The sequence below is a fragment of the Lampris incognitus genome, chromosome 18 (genome assembly GCF_029633865.1).
Source record: "Lampris incognitus isolate fLamInc1 chromosome 18, fLamInc1.hap2, whole genome shotgun sequence".
In the NCBI taxonomy this organism is placed as follows: Eukaryota; Metazoa; Chordata; class Actinopteri; order Lampriformes; family Lampridae; genus Lampris; species Lampris incognitus.
This window is the reverse complement of record NC_079228.1, coordinates 36,498,695-36,517,803: the sequence shown is the minus strand read 5'-3', so window position 1 is coordinate 36,517,803 and position 19,109 is coordinate 36,498,695. Positions and strand designations below refer to the sequence as shown.

Here is a 19,109-nt window from a genome sequence, read left to right as displayed (position 1 = left end):
CTATTTACAATATTGCCTTAAAAACCACAGAGCTAACATGTCGCGTTACAAAGGTCAGTGCTATTTGCTTTAGGCGAGCTGGCGCCCCGCTGTGGCCGGGCGCCAGCTCCGCTATCGAGGCCTTCACACTTATACTCTCTGCTAAAGGGAATGGCAGTTTCAACAAACCCCCCCCCCTCCCCACCCCCAACCCCACCCCACCCCCCCGGTGTGCCTAGTGTAGAAACAGACAAATCTACACAACGTGGGCAGCGCTGCTTCAGTTGTCGAGATATTGTGACGAAGACGACGTGTTGTGTCCCTGCGCCGGTGGCGTCCCTCGACTCGACCGTCTTCGGAAAGATGCAAAATATCGCTTCCGTGACTCTCGGTGGTGGAAGTAACAAAAAAAAGAGCTTATTTCAGTTTTGACAAAAGTTGAGGGCTGAAAACTGTACAGTGTTTCTCCAGGTGTAGCCAATACGGGACCCGCGTGGCCGGTAAATCCGCTTTAGTGGTACTGCAGGATTTCATTTCTTCTTCTTCTTCTTCTTCTTGTTTTGTTTGTCCTCTTCCAAATAGTTCCTCCTGATGGTGCAGCTGCAGCGCTGAAGGAAGCTCTGTGAGGCGGCGGCGGGCCTTAAACCGGCGGCGGCTACGACTAACTGCAAAACCACATGCAGTCCGATAAAAACCTGAATCGAATATGTTCACTGCTAGCACTGAGGGCACAAGCGAGTCCAGGACAGCCTGATGGATCTGGATTACGACTATAAACCCCCACCCACCCACCCCCTCCCCCCCAAAAAAAATTTCAAAGATTAAAAACTAAAAAAAAGAGAACACAGAACTACCCCCCACCCCTCCTCATAAAAACCCCTACAACAAGTCAAACACACACGGTGGGCTGTATCATTATTATCATCGTTATTATTATCGTGGCCTAGCTGAGTCTGGGCCTCCCAGGCCTCTGGGTACGTCTAACTACGGGACTGAAGGGCTTCTTCAAGTAATCTGAGGAAAACGGTCAGAACGTGATCGTGATTCACCAAAATGAACTGGTCGGAAAACGCGTCGGGCACGAAGAGGAGACTGGCTACCGCTCAACGAATCTGGAGGCGAGGCGAGTTTAACTCCCGAAAAGCTGAATTATCCGGAAGTGAATTTTAGTCAAGTAAGAAAGCGGTTTCAAACACATGGTGGACAGCAGCAAAATGCCAGCGCTAAAACCAGCCAGTGGAGTTGACATCTTGTACTCGGACCGGTGTCCCTGATAAGGTGTAATGCATGTAAAGTTCCTGCAGGGGGAGCTCTCCTTCAGCCTGGATGAGAGTCCAGAAACGGATGTGCTTTCCACAGATTCGAAGGCATCTGGTTTTTCTTAAACCGTTTGTGATCTTTTTTTTCCCCGAATGGTTTCTAAAGGGTGTCCGGACTTTGTGGGAGTAGACTGCATCTTCACAAACAAAACCTAGTGAAGGAGGCAGGAGGTGCAGACCGCTGGTGAAGCTTCAGCTCCTCTGACGACAAGTAAAATGTTAATAAAACCTCCATCCAGCATTGGCTGATATTTTAACGAGGAGACAACAGCTCCGCCCTGCAGGTGAAACCCAACGGAGGTCCGTCTGGCTCTGTGGGTCCGTTGCAGAAGCACTGGCTTTGATGCCTTGGACCAGGACACGGCTAACACAGAACCGCTGGTTTCAGGTCAGCACCGGCTCACGTGTGGCATCTTCAGGGTTTGGGGCGGTGTCCGCCAAGAACCTCAGGTCTGTTTGTTACAACATCCAACAGGAGGGGGCGCGCTGAGAGCCTGGCACGTTTTCAGAACGTGCCTCAGTGTGGCTCTGCGAGTATCGAGAGAGCCGCAAGTTCAAAAGCTGGAAAACACGAGCAGATCTGAGCGTGGGCGCCGCACTTAAAAAGGTGTTTAACGGTTTCCTATCAGCGGCCGGAGCCTCGGCCAGCTCCCGTCTGGGCCAGTCTTTGGAGACACAAGCGAGACCAGAGGAATCTGACGGAGGGGGTCTGAGGGCGGGATGTCGTGGTTGCTGTAAAGCCGCTTGAGGCAAGTTTGTAATTTGTGGTACCGGGCTACACTAATAAAACAAAACGGACACAGTACGGGCGCCGCGAGTAGAGAGTTTACAAATTGAAGCGAGCCCACGTGGCGCTTCTGGAGCCGAGTTGCCAGATCTCCGAGACGAAACCCCCCCCCCCCCACCCCCGGTTTCAAGACATCCCGCCACACTTACTTCCAGAGCAGCCAGCTAGCTGGAAGAGGACACTCGTTCTCTGACCCCTGGTCACGGCTGTCGGTATTCACCGGGCGGCCATCTTGTTTTAACAGCGCATTTACACGTGCGGAAGGGAAACGGGGTCTCCGGGCGAGCGTTGGGGGTTACCTGCCGGAAGTGGTCGTGAGGGTACGCTAACTTGCCAGACACGGACTTAACGCTAACCGGCGCGTGTCTGGCGGACATCTTCCGGCCCCGCTTCGCGCGCACGAGGACGACTTCCGGAATCGTCGCGCCGGACGTCCGGAACCGCGGCAGGGATCTGAACGAGGGGCTCGATAACTTGGAATGAAAACAAAATGGATCGTTGAAGAATTCCTCTTTCCCCCCCCCCTAGAATCGTATAAAATATTCTATCACCGTTGCTATTTAAAAAGAAAAGACCTAAAGAAATACATATAGATTTCATAGACACTGAGAAGAACTTTCTGGAAGATCACGCTAGCTGTCGTCATTGTTAAAAGTACGGATGTTTGTCCCTGTGGAAGGTGTTGCCGGTGGTACTGCTGTACTTTCGGTCGGGGCTGTTGTTTGTGGTGTTAATTATGGCTGTAGTTACGGTTCCGTAACGTTGTCGATGTTTGCGTTGGTGGGTTTCTTGCTGCTGCTGTTCTCTCGCCTAAGTTTCGGGTCCGGAGGTCGACAGAGATGGACAGTGAGACAGACGGACGGAATGACACGGGGGGGGGGGGGGGGACTAGTCGTCGTCGTCGTCGTCGTCGTCCTCCCCTTCGTCCTCCGCGTCCCTCTTCCTCTTCTCACCCCGTACTCCCGCCTGCTCCTCTGCGGAGAGACCACACACCAATCCGGATGTTAGAGTAGAGCGCCCCCCCCTGACAGACGGGACGAAGCCCTGGCTGACAGTGCACTGACTAGAGTGTGAATTCAGGAGCCTCGCACACTTTGGGAGGTAAATACCGGTGACAGCTCGAGAAACCGATCTTACCGCACGCCTGACGTAGCACACCGGCTACGGGCGGCGCTCAAGACCAAAACACTTCCGAGACTAAACTCAAAATACTTGAATTATGTGCACATCTAGTGCAGTGTTTCTCAACCCAGTCCTCAAGGACCCCCCCTATCCTGCAGGTTTTCATTGTAACCCCGCATAGGGAGCCCCGCTTGTACTTACTCGACCAATCATCTCGCAGCACTTAATTATGCAAGGTGTGCAACAATCTGACAAAATCCATTGCTGATTGGTTGAATAACTACAAACAGGTACCTATGCAGGGTTACAATGAGAATCTGCAGGATAGGGGGTCCTCCTGCAGATTCTCATCGTAACCCTGCATAGGTAGCCCCGCTTGTACTTACTCGACCAATCATCTCGCAGCACTTAATTATGCAAGATGTGCAATGTCTGACAAAATCCATTGCTGATTGGTTGAATAACTACAAACAGGTACCTATGCAGGGTTAAAATGAGAATCTGCAGGACAGGGGGTCCTGTACTTACTCGACCAATCATCTCGCAGCACTTCATTATGCAAGGTGTGCAACGTCTGACAAAATCCATTGCTGATTGGTTGAATAACTACAAACAGGTACACCTATTCAGGGTTGCAAAGAAAATCTGCAGGATAGGGGGTCCTCAAGGACCCCCTATCCTGCAGATTCTCATTGTAACCCTGCATAGGTAGCCCTGCTTGTACTTACTCGACCAATCATCTCGCAGCACTTAATTATGCAAGATGTGCAATGTCTGACAAAATCCATTGCTGATTGGTTGAATAACTACAAACAGGTACCTATGCAGGGTTACAATGAGAATCTGCAGGACAGGGGGTCCTGTACTTACTCGACCAATCATCTCGCAGCACTTAATTATGCAAGGTGTGCAACATCTGACAAAATCCATTGCTGATTGGTTGAATAACTACAAACAGGTACACCTATTCAGGGTTGCAAAGAAAATCTGCAGGATAGGGGGTCCTCGAGGACCCCCTATCCTGCAGATTCTCATTGTAACCCCGCATAGGTAGCCCCGCTTGTACTTACTCGACCAATCATCTCGCAGCACTTAATTATGCAAGGTGTGCAACGTCTGACAAAATCCATTGCTGATTGGTTGAATAACTACAAACAGGTTTGCAAAGAAAATCTGCAGGATAGGGGGTCCTGATAGGGGGTCCTCGAGGACTGGGTTGAGAAACACTGATCTAGTGTGCACTGAAAATGTCAGTCCCCCTACAAAGGATTTAAAACAGAAAACTATTTGAATATCATTTGAATATGAAGCTGGCAGCGCGTCATTAGCATATTTCTATCACAACAATCTCTTCTGGTCGCACAATAGGGAGATTCTCCGACTTCAAAGACGTCCTAGACCTCACCAGAAACTCTGTGTGTGTGTGTGTGTGTGTGTGTGTGTGTGTGTGTGTGTGTGTGTGTGTGTGTGTGTGTGTGTGTGTGTGTGTGTTTTCTAAGTGTGGACCCAACAATGCACGCCCGTGTGTACTGCACAGGATTACAAAAGCGTGCGTGTGACTGTGTGCGTGTCCATGCTTTGTGTTCAACGTGCACGGGCTTGTGCGATTCGGGCATGTGTGTATGTGTTCATCTTTGTGTAATTTCATGGTATGTCGGATGTATGACGGAGTGAGTCAGAACAAAGTCTCCCCTACAAGCGCACCGCCTACGCACGCCTCCGGTTCTGTATCTGTAGGCAACAGGCGGACCAGTGTGTGCGTGCGTGTGTGTGTGTGTGTGTGTGTGTGTGTGTGCGCATGCCAGTTCTCTGTCTTAATTCCTTCAGCTGTGTGTTGCTATGCGACCAAAAGAAACTCTCCTACCACAACCAGTAGCAGCAAATATCACACACACACACACACACACACACTTGAATCTTTTCTTTAGAAAACAAGTAAAAGGAGCGGGTCTGGTTCTGGTTCTGGTTCTGGGGTACTGGTCATATGACCAAACAGAACTTCACAAGTGATCTGTTTCCACGGAGAGTTTCCACATCCTCTGGTCATGTGACACAGACACTATCCTGTCCACCTACCTTCCTCCTCCTCCTCTGCATAGTCGTCCTCCTCTTCCTCATCCTGTGAGCGAGAGCGAGAGAGGGAGAGTCAGTTGAAGGTCATGTACAGACCAGCATGGCGAGCGTCCACTTGGGAGGCGGACCTGTATGGGGTCTAGGGGCACATGAAGGTCTCGTACTAGTTTAGTTGGGTCTCATCGGAGCCTACACAGAGGTTGACTACACCACATGGGGGGCACACTCACATCATGGTACTTTGACCCAGCTTAGCTCCAGTCAAACCAACTCCGACACCGGTCCGACCCCCGGCACTGAGCTAAACCCAGGGCAGGGGCTGAGGATGTAGTTCAGGTCTCCAGTTTAAACGAATTCAGCGCCAAGTAAATTTACACTTCGGCGATTTAACGCTCAACAAACTTTTCTCAAGTGTAAAAAAAAAAAAAAAAAAATGGAGAACATGTTACAAGGAGATATGTAAATTTCTTTTCTATTTTTTTTTCCCCCCCTGGATTTTTCCCTCCTTTTCTCCCCAATTGTATCCGGCCAATTACCCCACTCGTCCCGGTCGCTGCTCCGCCCCCTCTGCTGATCCGGGGAGGGCCGCAGACTACCACACGCCTCCTCCCATACATGTGGAGTCGCCAGCCGCTTCTTTTCCCCTGACAGCGAGGAGTTTCACCAGGGGGGACGTAGCACGTGGGAAGATCACGCTATTCCCCCCAGACCGACCAGAGGAGGCGCTAGTGCAGCGACCAGGACCCACCCGCAGACACGGCCAATTGTGTCTGTAGGGACGCCCAACCAAGCCGGAGGTAACACGGGGATTCAAACCGGCTAGCGCCGTGTTGCTAGGCAACGGAATAGACCGCCACGCCACCCGGAAGTCCCGGATATGTACATTTCTATTGTGCACAATAAGGATGATGTGGTCGGCGGCCAGCGGCAGGAAAACAGCGACTGGCCAGCTGCACGCTGACCAGAAACAGGTTTCTGAACTGGAATATGGACGAAAGTGATGGTCTGGCGTCCATCAACCTCCTCACATCTCCTCCTTTCCACCCGCAGGAGGCGCCCCGTAGCCAGCAGTACACATGGCCCGGCTCCACACAGACGCACCGGGGGCGAGAGACTGATGAGGGTACAACACCGGTGACGGCTGACAAGAGAGCGAGACGGCCCGACTTCCGGTGCGCTCTGCTCACGGACGTTTGTCGGAGGCGGCCATTTTGGTGCCAAACGTGGTCAAAACGTCCCACAGCGATGGGTCAATCCACCAGTCCAGCTCAATTCAGCTCAGCCCGGGGGGGGGGAAACAACCGGGTCCATCGCACTTGTCATCTGCTACACAACACCAGTAAAACCTCGTGTAGTCATGGTGACCGGATGTCCCCCTAGTGGAAGGACATCTTTGCCGGGCAGGAAACTGCGCTTTCCTCACAAATCGGCTGGTTGGGACGGGGAACAAAACCACGTCTACATTTTACGTGAACTATACGAATTCTATATGAAACCCCGAACGAAATACAGCAACCGAAACCGGTTTACCGAACTGGTCAAACTGGATCCTTTTAAAGGGAACCAGTCTGGTCCCAGGCCGGGAAAGTCAGGAGAGCCGCAACTGTGTTGGCGTCCGTCATTTATTTCTCCTAGTTTTTATTCAATTTTAAATTAAGAATAAACTCTCACCGACTCCCCTTTGCCACTGTCATTACATACATTGTTGGCTTTTTGAAGAACTTAATTAATCTGCCAGTTTCCATCTTATTATTTTGTTTTATGATGCATTTTATTCTTTGAGTTTTTGCTGACCCTTTTCATACAGTGCTATACGGACCAACACATTATCTCTATTAATAAATACAGCATTCATATTTTTGCTATTTGGTTGGTCAGTGACAGGCCGGCGGAGAATCAGGTTCTGTTTCGACCCCGGTTCTGTGTTTGGGGCCGTGTGTGGACCCGGCTCTGGCTGAATTGAGCGTGGATTGACCCCCTGGGGAGCGCTGGACTGTTGTTGCCCACCTGAGCGCCCTGCTTCATCAGAAAGGACAGGCCCACCTCTCCTCCCTCTGATCCCTCCTCCTCCTCATCATCCTCTTCCTCCTCGTCGTAGTCTCCCGTGGGACCGGCCCCATCCTCACCATCCTCTTCGTCGTCTGGTGACAAAGGGAGAGGAAGGCTCTCGGTGAGGGTTCAACGGGCTGGTTAGAAACACCGTCTCATGAGCGGTGATAAGCAGGTTTAATTCACATCGTCTGACTGTCAGTGTATTTTGAATACATCACAACAAGATTCTCCTTCCTTAACAAAAAGACTTTTTTTAAACTTTGAAACTGAAGTCACATCCTTAACTGAGTTCATTTAAGGTGAGTAGAACCGCCCTATGATTAGTAACCACACACACACCACGGTGCTCCGTCTCACCTTCATCGTCAGCCTCCGAGTCGGGAGCCTCATTGTCTTCCTGGTCGAAACCATCCAGGTAAGTCACCTGAGGGAGGAGTTCAAACACACTCTCTCGGTAGTCCTCCAGTGTGGTGATCTCACAGTTGAACAGGTCCAGACTCCGCAGGCTCTTCAGGTTTTGCTGTCACACACAAAGACGTGGAAGCGTGTTAGACAACGTTACAGGCACACACATCTTCATCGGGTAAAAGCTGCGAGAAATAACATTACAGACTTCCTCTTCTCCCGGTGCGGAAAGGAGACGATAAACAGAAAACCCAGCTTTGGTTCTGACAGGGGTTTGGACTCAGGCGGGATCAAACCGGCTTGTTTAATATGCTGGTCAATGAGCCGAGGAAAACCACATGTCAGCATCTTTCGTTGTAAAAAAATATCGTCTCACTTTCACAGATGTCAAACGAAACTGGCTGTAAGTTTATGTTCTAGCTGACAACTTGTGAAACACCGACAGCTTACAGCTCGTTAGAACGGAACCAGATCCTAATGACTAACATCTGTGACACAACACATGGGTAGCATGTCAGCCTATTGTCAACTTGTTGTTGTTGGTAGTTTTATGTTACACAGTATTAGAGCAACGCCAAAGGTATCAGAAATGTCAACAGCTGTATTTTGTTATTTCCTTATATATTATCCCCAAATTATATAACGTATCTTAGGTCTCAAATTATATTTAGCATCCTTGGATCAGTTAAAGGATCACACAATTACAGCTTTATCGAAACTTTGATAATAAACGCCACCTGATGGAAAAGGACTTCCCACAATGAGAAAGGCCAGAGGCTCCCTCTAGTGGTCAGGGGTGGTAATACCAATTTTCAACAGTAAAGGGCAACAGTATTAAAGGTCAACAAAACAGGACGCCAAGTCCAAAACAAAAACAGCAAAAATTAAATCACTATTTCTTTTCAGTTTACCCCTGCCCTTGGCATTACTGGGACAGAATAGCTGGTGGCCAAACTCAAAAGCAATGTATTTATATATATATATATATATATATATATATATATATTTACACAAATTTTATTTTTAATTTACTTTTATTTTTTTGCAGCCAGACTCAAAAGTCATGCATTTCATTTATTTGTTTATTTTTATACTTGTTCCGACCTATTAAAATCACCTCTGGCTCCTTCCTCATTAAGTAAATGAGACCAAATAAATACATAAATCCATAAATTATCGAACAAAACGTGTGTAACATTGTAAGTTGTTATAAACTTCAACAGTTACGGTCGGTAGTAGTGACAGGTAGCAAGCTAACATGAGTATCTTAGAGTACTTCCGTTGCTTAGAGATGACAACTGAAAGTGGGTGGAGGTCCCCTCAGTCCGCCCCCAGACTCTGCTGATTGTTGTAATAATGCGGTTAAAACCATAGAAGAGCACTCAGCTGAAATTTACTGCTTTGGGTAAATAATATACCCAAAATAACCAAACTAAATAAAAATAACCTAGCCACTGAGGATAAAAACCCAGCCACTGGGGATGCACAAGTCAGTGCATTCTTAGTGCCGGTCCCAAGCCCAGATAAATGGGGAGGGTTGCATCAGGAAGGGCATTCGGCATAAAACCTTTGCCAAATCAAATATGTGGATCATAAATCAGATTTCCATACCGGAGAGCAGGGTTACCAATGACCGCCACTGGTACTGTTGGCCAGCAGGGTGCCGGTGGAAACTATGCTACTGTTGGTGAAGGAAAAGACGAGGGGGAAGGCACGTCCAGAGGCATTGAGAGAGGAGCAAGGGTAGGAGTGTGGAGGTGAAAGTCAGAACTTTGAATGTTGGCACCATGACTGGTAAAGGGAGAGAGCTGGCTGATATGATGGAGAGAAGAAAGGTAGGCATACTGTGTGTGCAAGAGACCAGGTGGAAGGGGAGTAAAGGCCAGGAGCATCGGAGGAGGGTTCAAATTCTTCTACCATGGTGCAAATGGGAGGAGAAATGGGGCAGAGGTAATTCTGAAGGAAGAGTATGTCAAGAGTGTGTTGGAGGTGAAGCAAGTGTCAGACAGAGTGATGAGTATGAAGCTGGAAATCGAAGGTGTGTTGATGAATGTTATCAGCGCATATGCCCCACAAGTTGGGTGTGAGATGGAAGAGACAGAAGAATTCTGGAGTGAGGTAGATGAAGTGGTGGAGAGGGTACCCAAGGAGGAGAGAGTGGTGATTGGAGGGGACTTCAATGGGCATGTTAGTGAAGGGAACAGAGGTGATGAGGAGGTGATGGGTAGGTATGGTGTCAAGGAGAGGGCTGTGGAAGGACAGATGGTGGGTGGATTTTGCAAAAAGGACGGAAATGGCTGTGGTGAATACATATTTCAAGAAGAGGGAGGAACACAGGGTGAAACATTAGAGTGGAGGAAAGAGCACACAGGTGGACTATATCTTATGTAGGAGGCGCGATCTGAAAGGGATTGGAGACTGCGAGGTGGTGACGGGGAGAACGTAGCGAGGCAACATTGGAGGGTGGTCTGTAGGATGACTTTGGAGATCAAGATGAGGAAGAGAGTGAAGGCAGGGCCAAGGATCAAATGGTGGAAGTTGAAGAAGGGAGACTGTTGTGTGGAGTTCAGGCCAGGCGTTAAGACAGGCGCTGGGTGGTAGTGAAGAGTTGCTGGATGGCTGATCAACTACTGCGTCTGATCAACTACTGAGGGAGACAGCTAGGAAGGTACTTGGTGTGTCATATGGACAGAGCAAGGACACAAGAGACTTGGTGGTGGAATGAGGAAGTACAGTAAAGTATACAGAGCAAGAGGTTGGCAAAGAAGTGGGATAGTCAGAGAGATGAAGAAAGTAGACGAGTACAAGGAGATGCAGCGCAAAGCAAAGAGAGAGGTGGTGAAGGCAAAGGAAGAGGCGTATGGTGAGTTCTATGAGAAGATGGACGGTAAGGAATGAGAAAAGGACTTGTACCGATTGTCCAGACAAAGGGACTGTGCTGGGAAGGATGTGCAGCAGGTTAGGGCGTAGAAGGATAGAGATGGAAATGTGCTGACAAGCGAGGAGAGTGTGCTGAGAAGGTGGAAGGAGTACTTTGAGGGCAGTTGGTCCAGATGACAGACCTGTCGAGGCATGGAGGTGTTTAGGACAGATGCAGTGGAGTTTTAACTACATTGTTTAACACAATCTTGGAAAGTGAGAGGATACCCGAGGGGGAAGAAAATGCATACTGGTACCAATTTTCAAGAATAAGGGTGATGTGCAGAACTGTAGTAACTACAGAGGTATAAAGTTGATCAGCCACAGCATGAAGGTATGTCAAAGAGTAATAGAAGCTAGGTTAAGAGGAGAGGTGATGATCAGCGAGCAGCAGTATGGTTTCATGCCATGAAAGAGCACCACAGATGTGATGTTTGCTTTGAGAGTATTGATGGAGAAGTATAGAGGAGGCCAGAAGGAGTTACATTGTGTCTTTAGAGAAAGCATATGACAGAGTGCCGAGAGAGGAGGTGTGGTATTGTATGAGGAAGTCGGGAGTTGCAGAGAAGTATGTAGGAGTGGTGCAGGATATGTATGAGGACAGTGAGACAGTGGTGAGGTGTCTGGTAGGTATAACGGAGGGGTTGAAGGCGGAGGTGGGATTACATCAAGGATCAGCTCTGAGCCGTTTCTTGTTTGCAATGGTGATGGACAGGTTGACGGACAAGATCAGGCAGGAGTCTCTGTGGATTATGATGTTCACGGATGACATTGTGATCTGTAGGGAGAGTAGGGAGCAAGTGCAAGTGGAGGAGAGCCTGGAGAGGTGGAGGTATGCACTGGAGAGAAGAGGAATTAAAGTCAGTAGGAGCAAGACAGAATACATTTGCGTCAAACAAGAGGGAGGACGGCAGAATGGGGAGGATACAAAGAGTAGAAGTGATGAAGGTGGATGAGTTTAAATACTTGGGGCCAACTGTTCAAAGTAACAGCAAGAGTTAAAGGGAAGGTTTACAAGATGGCTGTGAGACCAGCTATGTTATATGGTTTGGAGCCAGTGGCACTGATCAAAAGACAGGAGGTGGAGCTGGAGGTGGCAGAGTTGAAGATGCTAAGATTTTCATTGGGAGTGATGAAGAAGGACAGGATTAGGAACGAGTATATTAGAGGAACAGCTCAGGTTGGACGGTTTGGAGACAAAGCAAGAGAGGCAAGATTGAGATGGTTTGGACATGTGTGGAGGAGAGATGCTGGGTATATTGGGAGAAGGATGCTGAATATGGAGCTGCCAGGGAAGACGAGAAGAGGAAGGCCAAAGAGGAGGTTTATGGATGTGGTGAGGGAGGACATGCAGGTGGCTGGCGTGACACAGGGAGATGCAGAAGACAGGAAGAGATGGAAACGGATGATCCGCTGTGGCGCCCCCTAGCGGGAGCAGCAAGAAGTAGTAGTAGTAGTGGGTATATAAATAATAATAATAATATATACATTTTATTTAATGGCGCATTTCATGACACTCAAGGTAACCTTACATCATACACAATAAACAACAAAGCAGTAAAAAAAAGAGAAAATAACAATAATCAACAGTAAAACACACAAAAAGCAACAGAGCATAGCTCAGTGAGGAGTTAAATCTAGATGAATGCATAGATCATATAGTTTGTGCTAAAATAAGCACCAGGGTCGATGTCTCCAACTTGGATGTGTCCAAATACACCAGTGTTCGGCGAAAAGAAGTCATTTCAGTGTTGTGTAGACCTTTAAAGTATGGCTAACCCGGCGTAAAAAAAGCCATCGCCATTGACGAGTCTAAAGATCCGGGTCTTCTTTCTGAATCTGCACCACGATAGGGGTGATTTTGTGTTGATTTTTGAGCTGGCAAAGGGAAAAAAATGCCAAACGATAAACTTTCAAGGTATTGTTTTTCGACCGCGGGGAAGTAACGGAACCGTTTACGGAAAACCAGAGACGAGTTCTGTTGGGTAACTTCTTCTCTGGAGTTACATCAGTTTAAATGTCAAAAGCAGAGTCTTGTCTGTGAGTCAATCGAGTGATTTATAGGACCTTACCGTTATACCCACAACATTGGTGCCTTGTTTCATGCATCACACTGGGTCCTCATTCAAATACTACAAGGGTCAGGTACTGATACTCATTCAAATCCACTGTAATATTGTTTGCTGTTCCAGCTGTGTGTGTGTGTGTGTGTGCGTGTGTGTGTGTGTGTGTGTGTGTGTGTGTGTAAACACTGTACAGCATTATCACTCCCACATCGAACTAAAACCCCCGAGTTTTTATGAACTTCTCCTTTGGTGTGGAAGAGTCTGTGAATTTGAATCCGCGGGAATCGGTCCCGAGTGTGGCGCAGCCTTTCCCCTGGGACCCTGTTGTTGGAAACGGGCCTCACGGGACCCCGGCGCCAGCCCGTTCAACACGTTTCATGTGACACGTCAAATCAGACATGCAACTAATGAAAATGCACAGTGCCGCAGCCATAAAGTTTAACAGCCGATGGAATGAGAAGGGCAAAAATAGCAACGAGAAACAGCAGCTCAGGATAATCTCGTCTATGCGGCATTTTGCTAACCTAAAAATAAACGAAGAGGTTACGATGACGACGTGACTGTAGGAACGGATGCGGTGTGGACTGAAATTCAGGGACTTGCTGGGTGTGTTTGAAGGGGTTTCCGGGTGAGGGGGCGGGGAGCCTTTTTGAACGGAATTTTGAAAATTCCCATTTCATATAAAAATGATGCTTTCGTTCCTCAGCAAAAGCGGCGGATAAACACGCTTAAGGAATCGTGAGGTAGGCTGCTTGGCTGGAAGAAGGTAACTGCCCCCGACAGCAGTCGCCTTTCTGGAACGGCGATCCGTGATGTGACGTCATGTCATTCACATTAGGACACAATGGATTCGTGGTCAGTCCAAAAATACGACTCGCGCCCTCAAGTCATACTGCTATGTTAGCTTATCTGCTGTCATGCTAGCTAATACAGACATAGCCGACGTGACGTGTAACCTATAACTAGGGAACGCAAGCGTGTCTGTTTCGGTCGCTCGTTGTCAAGTCAGTTGTCTTGAGGAATACTTCACAGTCTTTACATCCCCCCTAACCTCTTCACCTTCTCAGAAGGAACAAAAGCCAAGTTCAACTGAGGAAGACCCAGGAAGTTGCAGGTAACCGGAATCACAAAATATCCCTTTTAGTGTAAAGGATTTATTTCAGGAGTGTAATATCTCTAATGATGTGTGTGTTCCCTCATCTCAAAGAGACTGTGTATAGGATATGATTAGTGAAGCAACATGCAATTATGTTTTATGTGTGTACGTGTGTGTGTGTGTGTACTAACCAGCGCCTCCACACTGCTCAGCTCTTTGATCTTGTTCCCGCTTAGGTTGAGGTAGCTCAGGTTGGGACATTTATCTGACAGAGTCTCCAGAGCTCCGGAGATGTTGTTGTCACTCAACTCCAACTGAAACACAACCCACACACAGCCGTTAACAGACCGGACCAAACCACATCAAATAAGACCGACCAGACAAACACCAGAACAGAACAGAAGGAATGGAATAGAACAACACACACTAATTGTCCCCCCTCAGCCCCAATCACCTCCCTCTTCACTCCATTTCTGCCACCTCTCCGTCATCCGCGATCATTCTGTGTATCTGCAGGCATGTATTACCCTGGTATGTGTACATGGTAGTGACCTTTGTATATGTGTGTGTGTGTGTGTGTGTGTGTACCTTGCGTAGCTTGGGAAGTGAGGGCAGTTTAGCCAGTGAGGTGAGACCCACATTGACCATACTGAGAAACTCCAGCTCTTTAAATTCATCCGTTAGTCCCTCGACCTCTCCATCGCTGGATCGACAGTTATCCACCACCAACTCTGCAACCTGAGAGAGCGAGCGAGAGCGAGAGCGAGAGGTTTGTCATGCAAACTATCAAAGGGATCCTTCAAATCAACATATCAAACTGATTCCAACCTTCATTTCAGAAGTCCCCTTTTCTCTAAGTACTTCGGACGAATGTTAAATCTTGTCATATTTGTCGTTATGTAATAATTTTAACTCTGATTGTGACATTTTTGAACTGTGTTGCAAATTTACTGAATGGACGGTGTTGTTGACCTGTTTTTTGTTTGTTTGTTGCCTCGTTCTCCCTTTTTTGTTAGTGTCGTTTTCTTTTGGATATGTGTTTTTGGGCTTTTGTGTTGTACTGCTGTGGGCAGGGAGAAAGGAAATTTCGTCTCTTTCTAAGTATGAGAGCACATGACTGAAATGACAATAAATTGATTGTTGATTTCTGACAACAAAAACAAAACAAAACAGAAAGTTTAACAGAGGTCCTTCATTTCCACCAAGGCTCGACGTGAACGCAGTAAGGTGGCTTTCTAGCCTCGTCATAAGTGTCCTGTCACTATGTTCATCATTATGACTCCAGCAGAGGGGCTCCCTGTCACAGCCACGTGTGCACCCCGGTCCCCTTCACTTCCAGAGGGGCAAAGGTTGGACTCTCCTGGAATATGTTTAAAATCTACACAAAATTAAGAGGAGAAGGGCATATAAACACTTCACGTCTGCTCTCATGGCCGAGCGGACATTAGAGTGGATTGATCCGAGGTAACCAATGTAGTGTAACCGGTTATTTTCTTGCCCGGTGCGGGATTTGATACGTGGAGTTCTGCACTACAAGGCGATGTCACTAACCGCTCGGCCAAAGGATCGGACCGGTTAGCTAAGGGTTAACGGGTCTTATTAGCAGTTTACCTAAGTACCACCTCGCCTCGTTCCAGTATGCTACACGTAGCCATCTTGTTTTACAGTTCAACCACCTTTTCCCTCATTTCCTCATGTTCTCTTTAACGTCCTCTTACTAGCCGCGTCTTGATCACTTTTAAAACGGGCCGTTCCTTGTTCACACGTGGCCGTAAGACGCGTTTTGGGCGACGGGGGTCACACAGATTGTGAAGACAGCGGCTAACGTTTCCGACGACGTTTCAGCCACTAATATACACGCACGCGGACCATTGCGGCGGAGGTCGGGCGTCTCGTCGTTTTCGAAAGTCGGCGCGCCGTCACCCAAACAACCGCCACATCCTGCGCCGATGACGCGTTTCCTGTGACGTCCTCGCCCCGAAAGACACGCGGTCAGACGCGTCCCGGACCACCTGGGCGAGTGGCTTGAGCGAGCGGCTCCCATTTTAAAACCCGAGCGTAAACGGCGCGTTACAGACGTGAGAGCGCGCCGAGCCGCGCGCTTCGTGCGTAAAAGTGTGCGACGGACGGAGATGAAGCGCGGCGGCGTCCTTCCTCTTCCTCGGAACACGGCGGGGCCACGGACGCAGCGCGCCGCGCGCGGCTCGTTACGTAAGCGCCACGGAAAAGTGTGCTTCACCCGCAGCGCGGCGTGCTGCGTCCGCCCGGAGGCCGGCACGAGGCATGAATGAGTACACGGAGCTGGGTGGTTTACTGTACTGTAATCTACGGAGGGGAGGGAGGGGGGAGAGAGAGAGAGAGAGGGGGAGAGAGAGAGAGAGAGAGAGAGGGAGAGGGAGAGAGGGAGAGAGAGGGAGGGGGAGAGAGAGAGGGAGAGAGAGAGAGGGAGGGAGAGAGAGAGAGAGAGAGAGGGAGGGGGAGAGAGAGAGAGGGAGGGAGAGGGTCTTATGGGCTCGCCCCCTCCTACGCACGCGCGCGCGCACGCACACACACCATCTGCCGGCTTCCCTCAATTCATAAAACGCGGCGGCGGTCGCCGCGAGCTCCTCCGTCGGCGAATTTAAGCGACGAAACGTCAACTTTCCTCTGAAAAGGTCGCGCGCGCGCGAGCGCTCCAGCAGAATAGAGCTCAGTAGAGCAGAGCAGAGTAGAGTAGAGCAGAGTAGAGTATAACAGAGAGTAAGCCGGAGTTTAACGGAGCAGAATATTGCACAGAAATAAGTCGAACAGGACAGAATCGAGTTTAATAGAGCGGAATAGAGCCCCCCCCCCCGTCCCCCGCGTGCGTGCGTGCGTGCGTGCGCGCGGAGCCGTTATATAATCGCACGCATCATGGAGGCTCGACGACGAGCGGGTGTTGAAATGTTACAGAAGACGACACGTCCTCCTCAGAAGCCATGTTGTGTCGGCAAGTTCAGCGACGTCGTGGAATCGCGCGGCGCGGCGCCTCCGTCGCCGGGTCGGGACTCGTTGAACGAGAATTACGTTAAATCGCAACGTTTCGTCGGGGGGGGGGAGGTGGTGGGTTTGAGGGGAGCGTCCGCACACGCGTTACAAAATAACTTCCAAACCGTCCGGACACGCGACCGAGCGCGCTGCGCGTGCTTCACCAGCCGAGCTCACCAGCGGTCGGTCGGTCGGGCACCTTTATTGGGACAAACCTTCGCGGTTAAAAGGACACATGTGGTTATTTTCTGGACAGTTTTGACGCCGGGCCGTGAAATAACGTCAGCGGGGGGAGGACGGGGGACGGGGGGGAGACGAGTTAAAACGCGTGCGCCAGTTAAGATGTCCGCTCCGGGGGAACGGTGTTGATGTGTGTCGTGCGTCTCCTTGGCGGGGAGCTACGCCGGACGCGCGAAAACACGGCTTTAGTCCCCCCCCCCGCGCCCCCCCCCCCGAATCCGGCTTAAACGTCTTAGTTTCGCCGAGACCGAACGCGGGGCGAGACCGGGGCTTCGTTAGGTCCGATCCGGAAAAAAGTTGAACTGAAACGGGAGCAAAGGCGCTACAAGTCTCCTAATGTGCTCCAAGGTTAAACAGCCCCCCCTGAGGGGGGGGGCAGCTTTGCCGCCGCACGGCGGGATCCCGGAGCCGGGGCGCCGTTAACGTGTCCGCGCAGGAGCCCGGAGCGCAGGGATTTGTGTGGAGAGGAGGAGGAGGAGGTGGACGAGGAGGAGGTGGACGAGGAGGAGGAGGAGGAGGAGGGGGGGGGGGAGGCGACGTCCATAGGATGAACGCTTGTACATCCAAGTATGATCGGCGCTCCGGGGTCTGACGTGTTTACTGTAGTTGTGACAAAACTGAAACTGGACCGAGATTTCGGACCCCCCCCCCTCCCCGAAACGAGCCGCCGGAGTTACAGCCCGAACAATAAACCCCCCCCAACAAACTTGGCAGGAGAGCCTGGCGTCGTTGCGCGGAGTCCATGTGATATAAGAGGACCGCGGGCTCCCGGTCCGCGCATCACCTCCCCGTCTATTTCAGGAAACAGTTTTAAGTGTTATTAAAAAAAAACAAAAAAAAACAAGAAAAAGAAAAGAAAAAAGGAAGCAAACCTCCTCACCTCGGCCGGGCTCCTGTTCCTCAGCTCCAGACTGATCCGCTTCTTCATCTCCATGTCGGATAAGTGTGCTGAATGGAAGCCCGGGCTCTACTGTTACGGTACTGTAGTGTGGTAGCGGTTGTGGCGCGGGGGCTCGCGGAGGGACCGGACAGGCAGCTCGGCTCTCGCGCACGGCCGCGGTTTGCCTACTGATCCTCCATGATACCTCGCGCCCTGCCCCCTCTCCCCGCGCCGCCCCGCCCCCTTTCCCCCAGCCGAAGCCCGATTGGTCGGCTCCCCCTGCGCCGCCGCCGGTTGGCCCGGCGACGCGTCGATCCGACGACGGCCGCGCCGATCGGACATAATCCGCGAAAAGGGGAAGAGGGGGAGGGAGGAGGAGGAGGAGGAGGAGGAGGAGAAGGAGGGAGGAGGGGGGGAGGTGGGGGAGGAGGAGGAGGAGGGGGGGTGAGCGGGTCCGTTGCGCAGCAGCCCGGTGAAGGCAGATGACGGTGTTTCGGCGGTAAACTGACACCGATAAGTGCGACCAATTAAACAAATACACACGCGCGCGCGCGCACACGCGCGCGCGCACACACACAAAAAACTACTAACCACCCACACCCCCACTTCCCCCACCCCCCACGCGCACACACACACACACACGCCGAGCCGATGTAGAAGTTGGATCTCGCAGCAGGTAACTTCTTCGCGGGACTGTTGGTGTTGATTTGACAAATGTCAATCATCGCTTGTCAACTTGGGAGGACGTCCACAATCCTGCGATGCCTTCTTGCCGAGGCGGAAGGGTGTGTGTGTGTGCGTGCGTGCGTGCGGCGCGCGCGCGCTTTGGTGGCCTACTTGTGCGTGGTGTTATCCAGATATGTGCCCCCCACCCCACCCCCGCGCGCGTGCACGGCGCTGGTGGAGACGTTTCAACATGGCAGCCAAGCAAGGCAGCACGCCGGGGCCGGCCTATAGAGCCTGTATGGAAAAGCTCCCCCTTCCATTTGATATGCACGGCAGAGGATCTTCCACCGGAGTCCCGGAGCGTAAAATGGCTGACGGTCCCTCGGCCGTAGAACTACAGCGCATAGAAGCGACACGTCACGGTTTCTAGGGCGGCGGGGGGGGGGTGGTGGTGGCTCGTGCAAAATGGCTGATTTGAAACTCGCGTAGGGCCGCGGTG

At 50.5% G+C, this 19,109-nt stretch overlaps 1 protein-coding gene across 3 annotated transcripts; it reads right to left on the bottom strand.

Moving 5' to 3' along the window:
* Positions 1 to 822: 822 nt before the first annotated feature.
* On the bottom strand, positions 823 to 18,333 carry anp32e (acidic (leucine-rich) nuclear phosphoprotein 32 family, member E). Of its 3 annotated transcripts, none has more exons than XM_056298928.1 (7): positions 17,945 to 18,333; positions 14,407 to 14,556; positions 14,010 to 14,132; positions 7,690 to 7,852; positions 7,288 to 7,421; positions 5,284 to 5,326; positions 823 to 3,059 (listed from the first exon to the last, which is right to left on the bottom strand). In XM_056298928.1, the coding sequence occupies exons 1-7, from the start codon at positions 17,996 to 17,998 to the stop codon at positions 2,974 to 2,976; spliced, it is 753 nt and encodes a 250-aa protein (XP_056154903.1). In that variant the 5' UTR covers positions 17,999 to 18,333; the 3' UTR covers positions 823 to 2,973. The 3 variants fall into 3 exon arrangements, with proteins under 3 accessions (XP_056154903.1, XP_056154904.1, XP_056154905.1); XM_056298929.1 differs by having other exon boundaries at positions 7,324 to 7,421; XM_056298930.1 differs by lacking the exons at positions 823 to 3,059; positions 5,284 to 5,326 and having other exon boundaries at positions 7,345 to 7,466.
* Between the last annotated feature and the right edge of the window lie 776 nt (positions 18,334 to 19,109).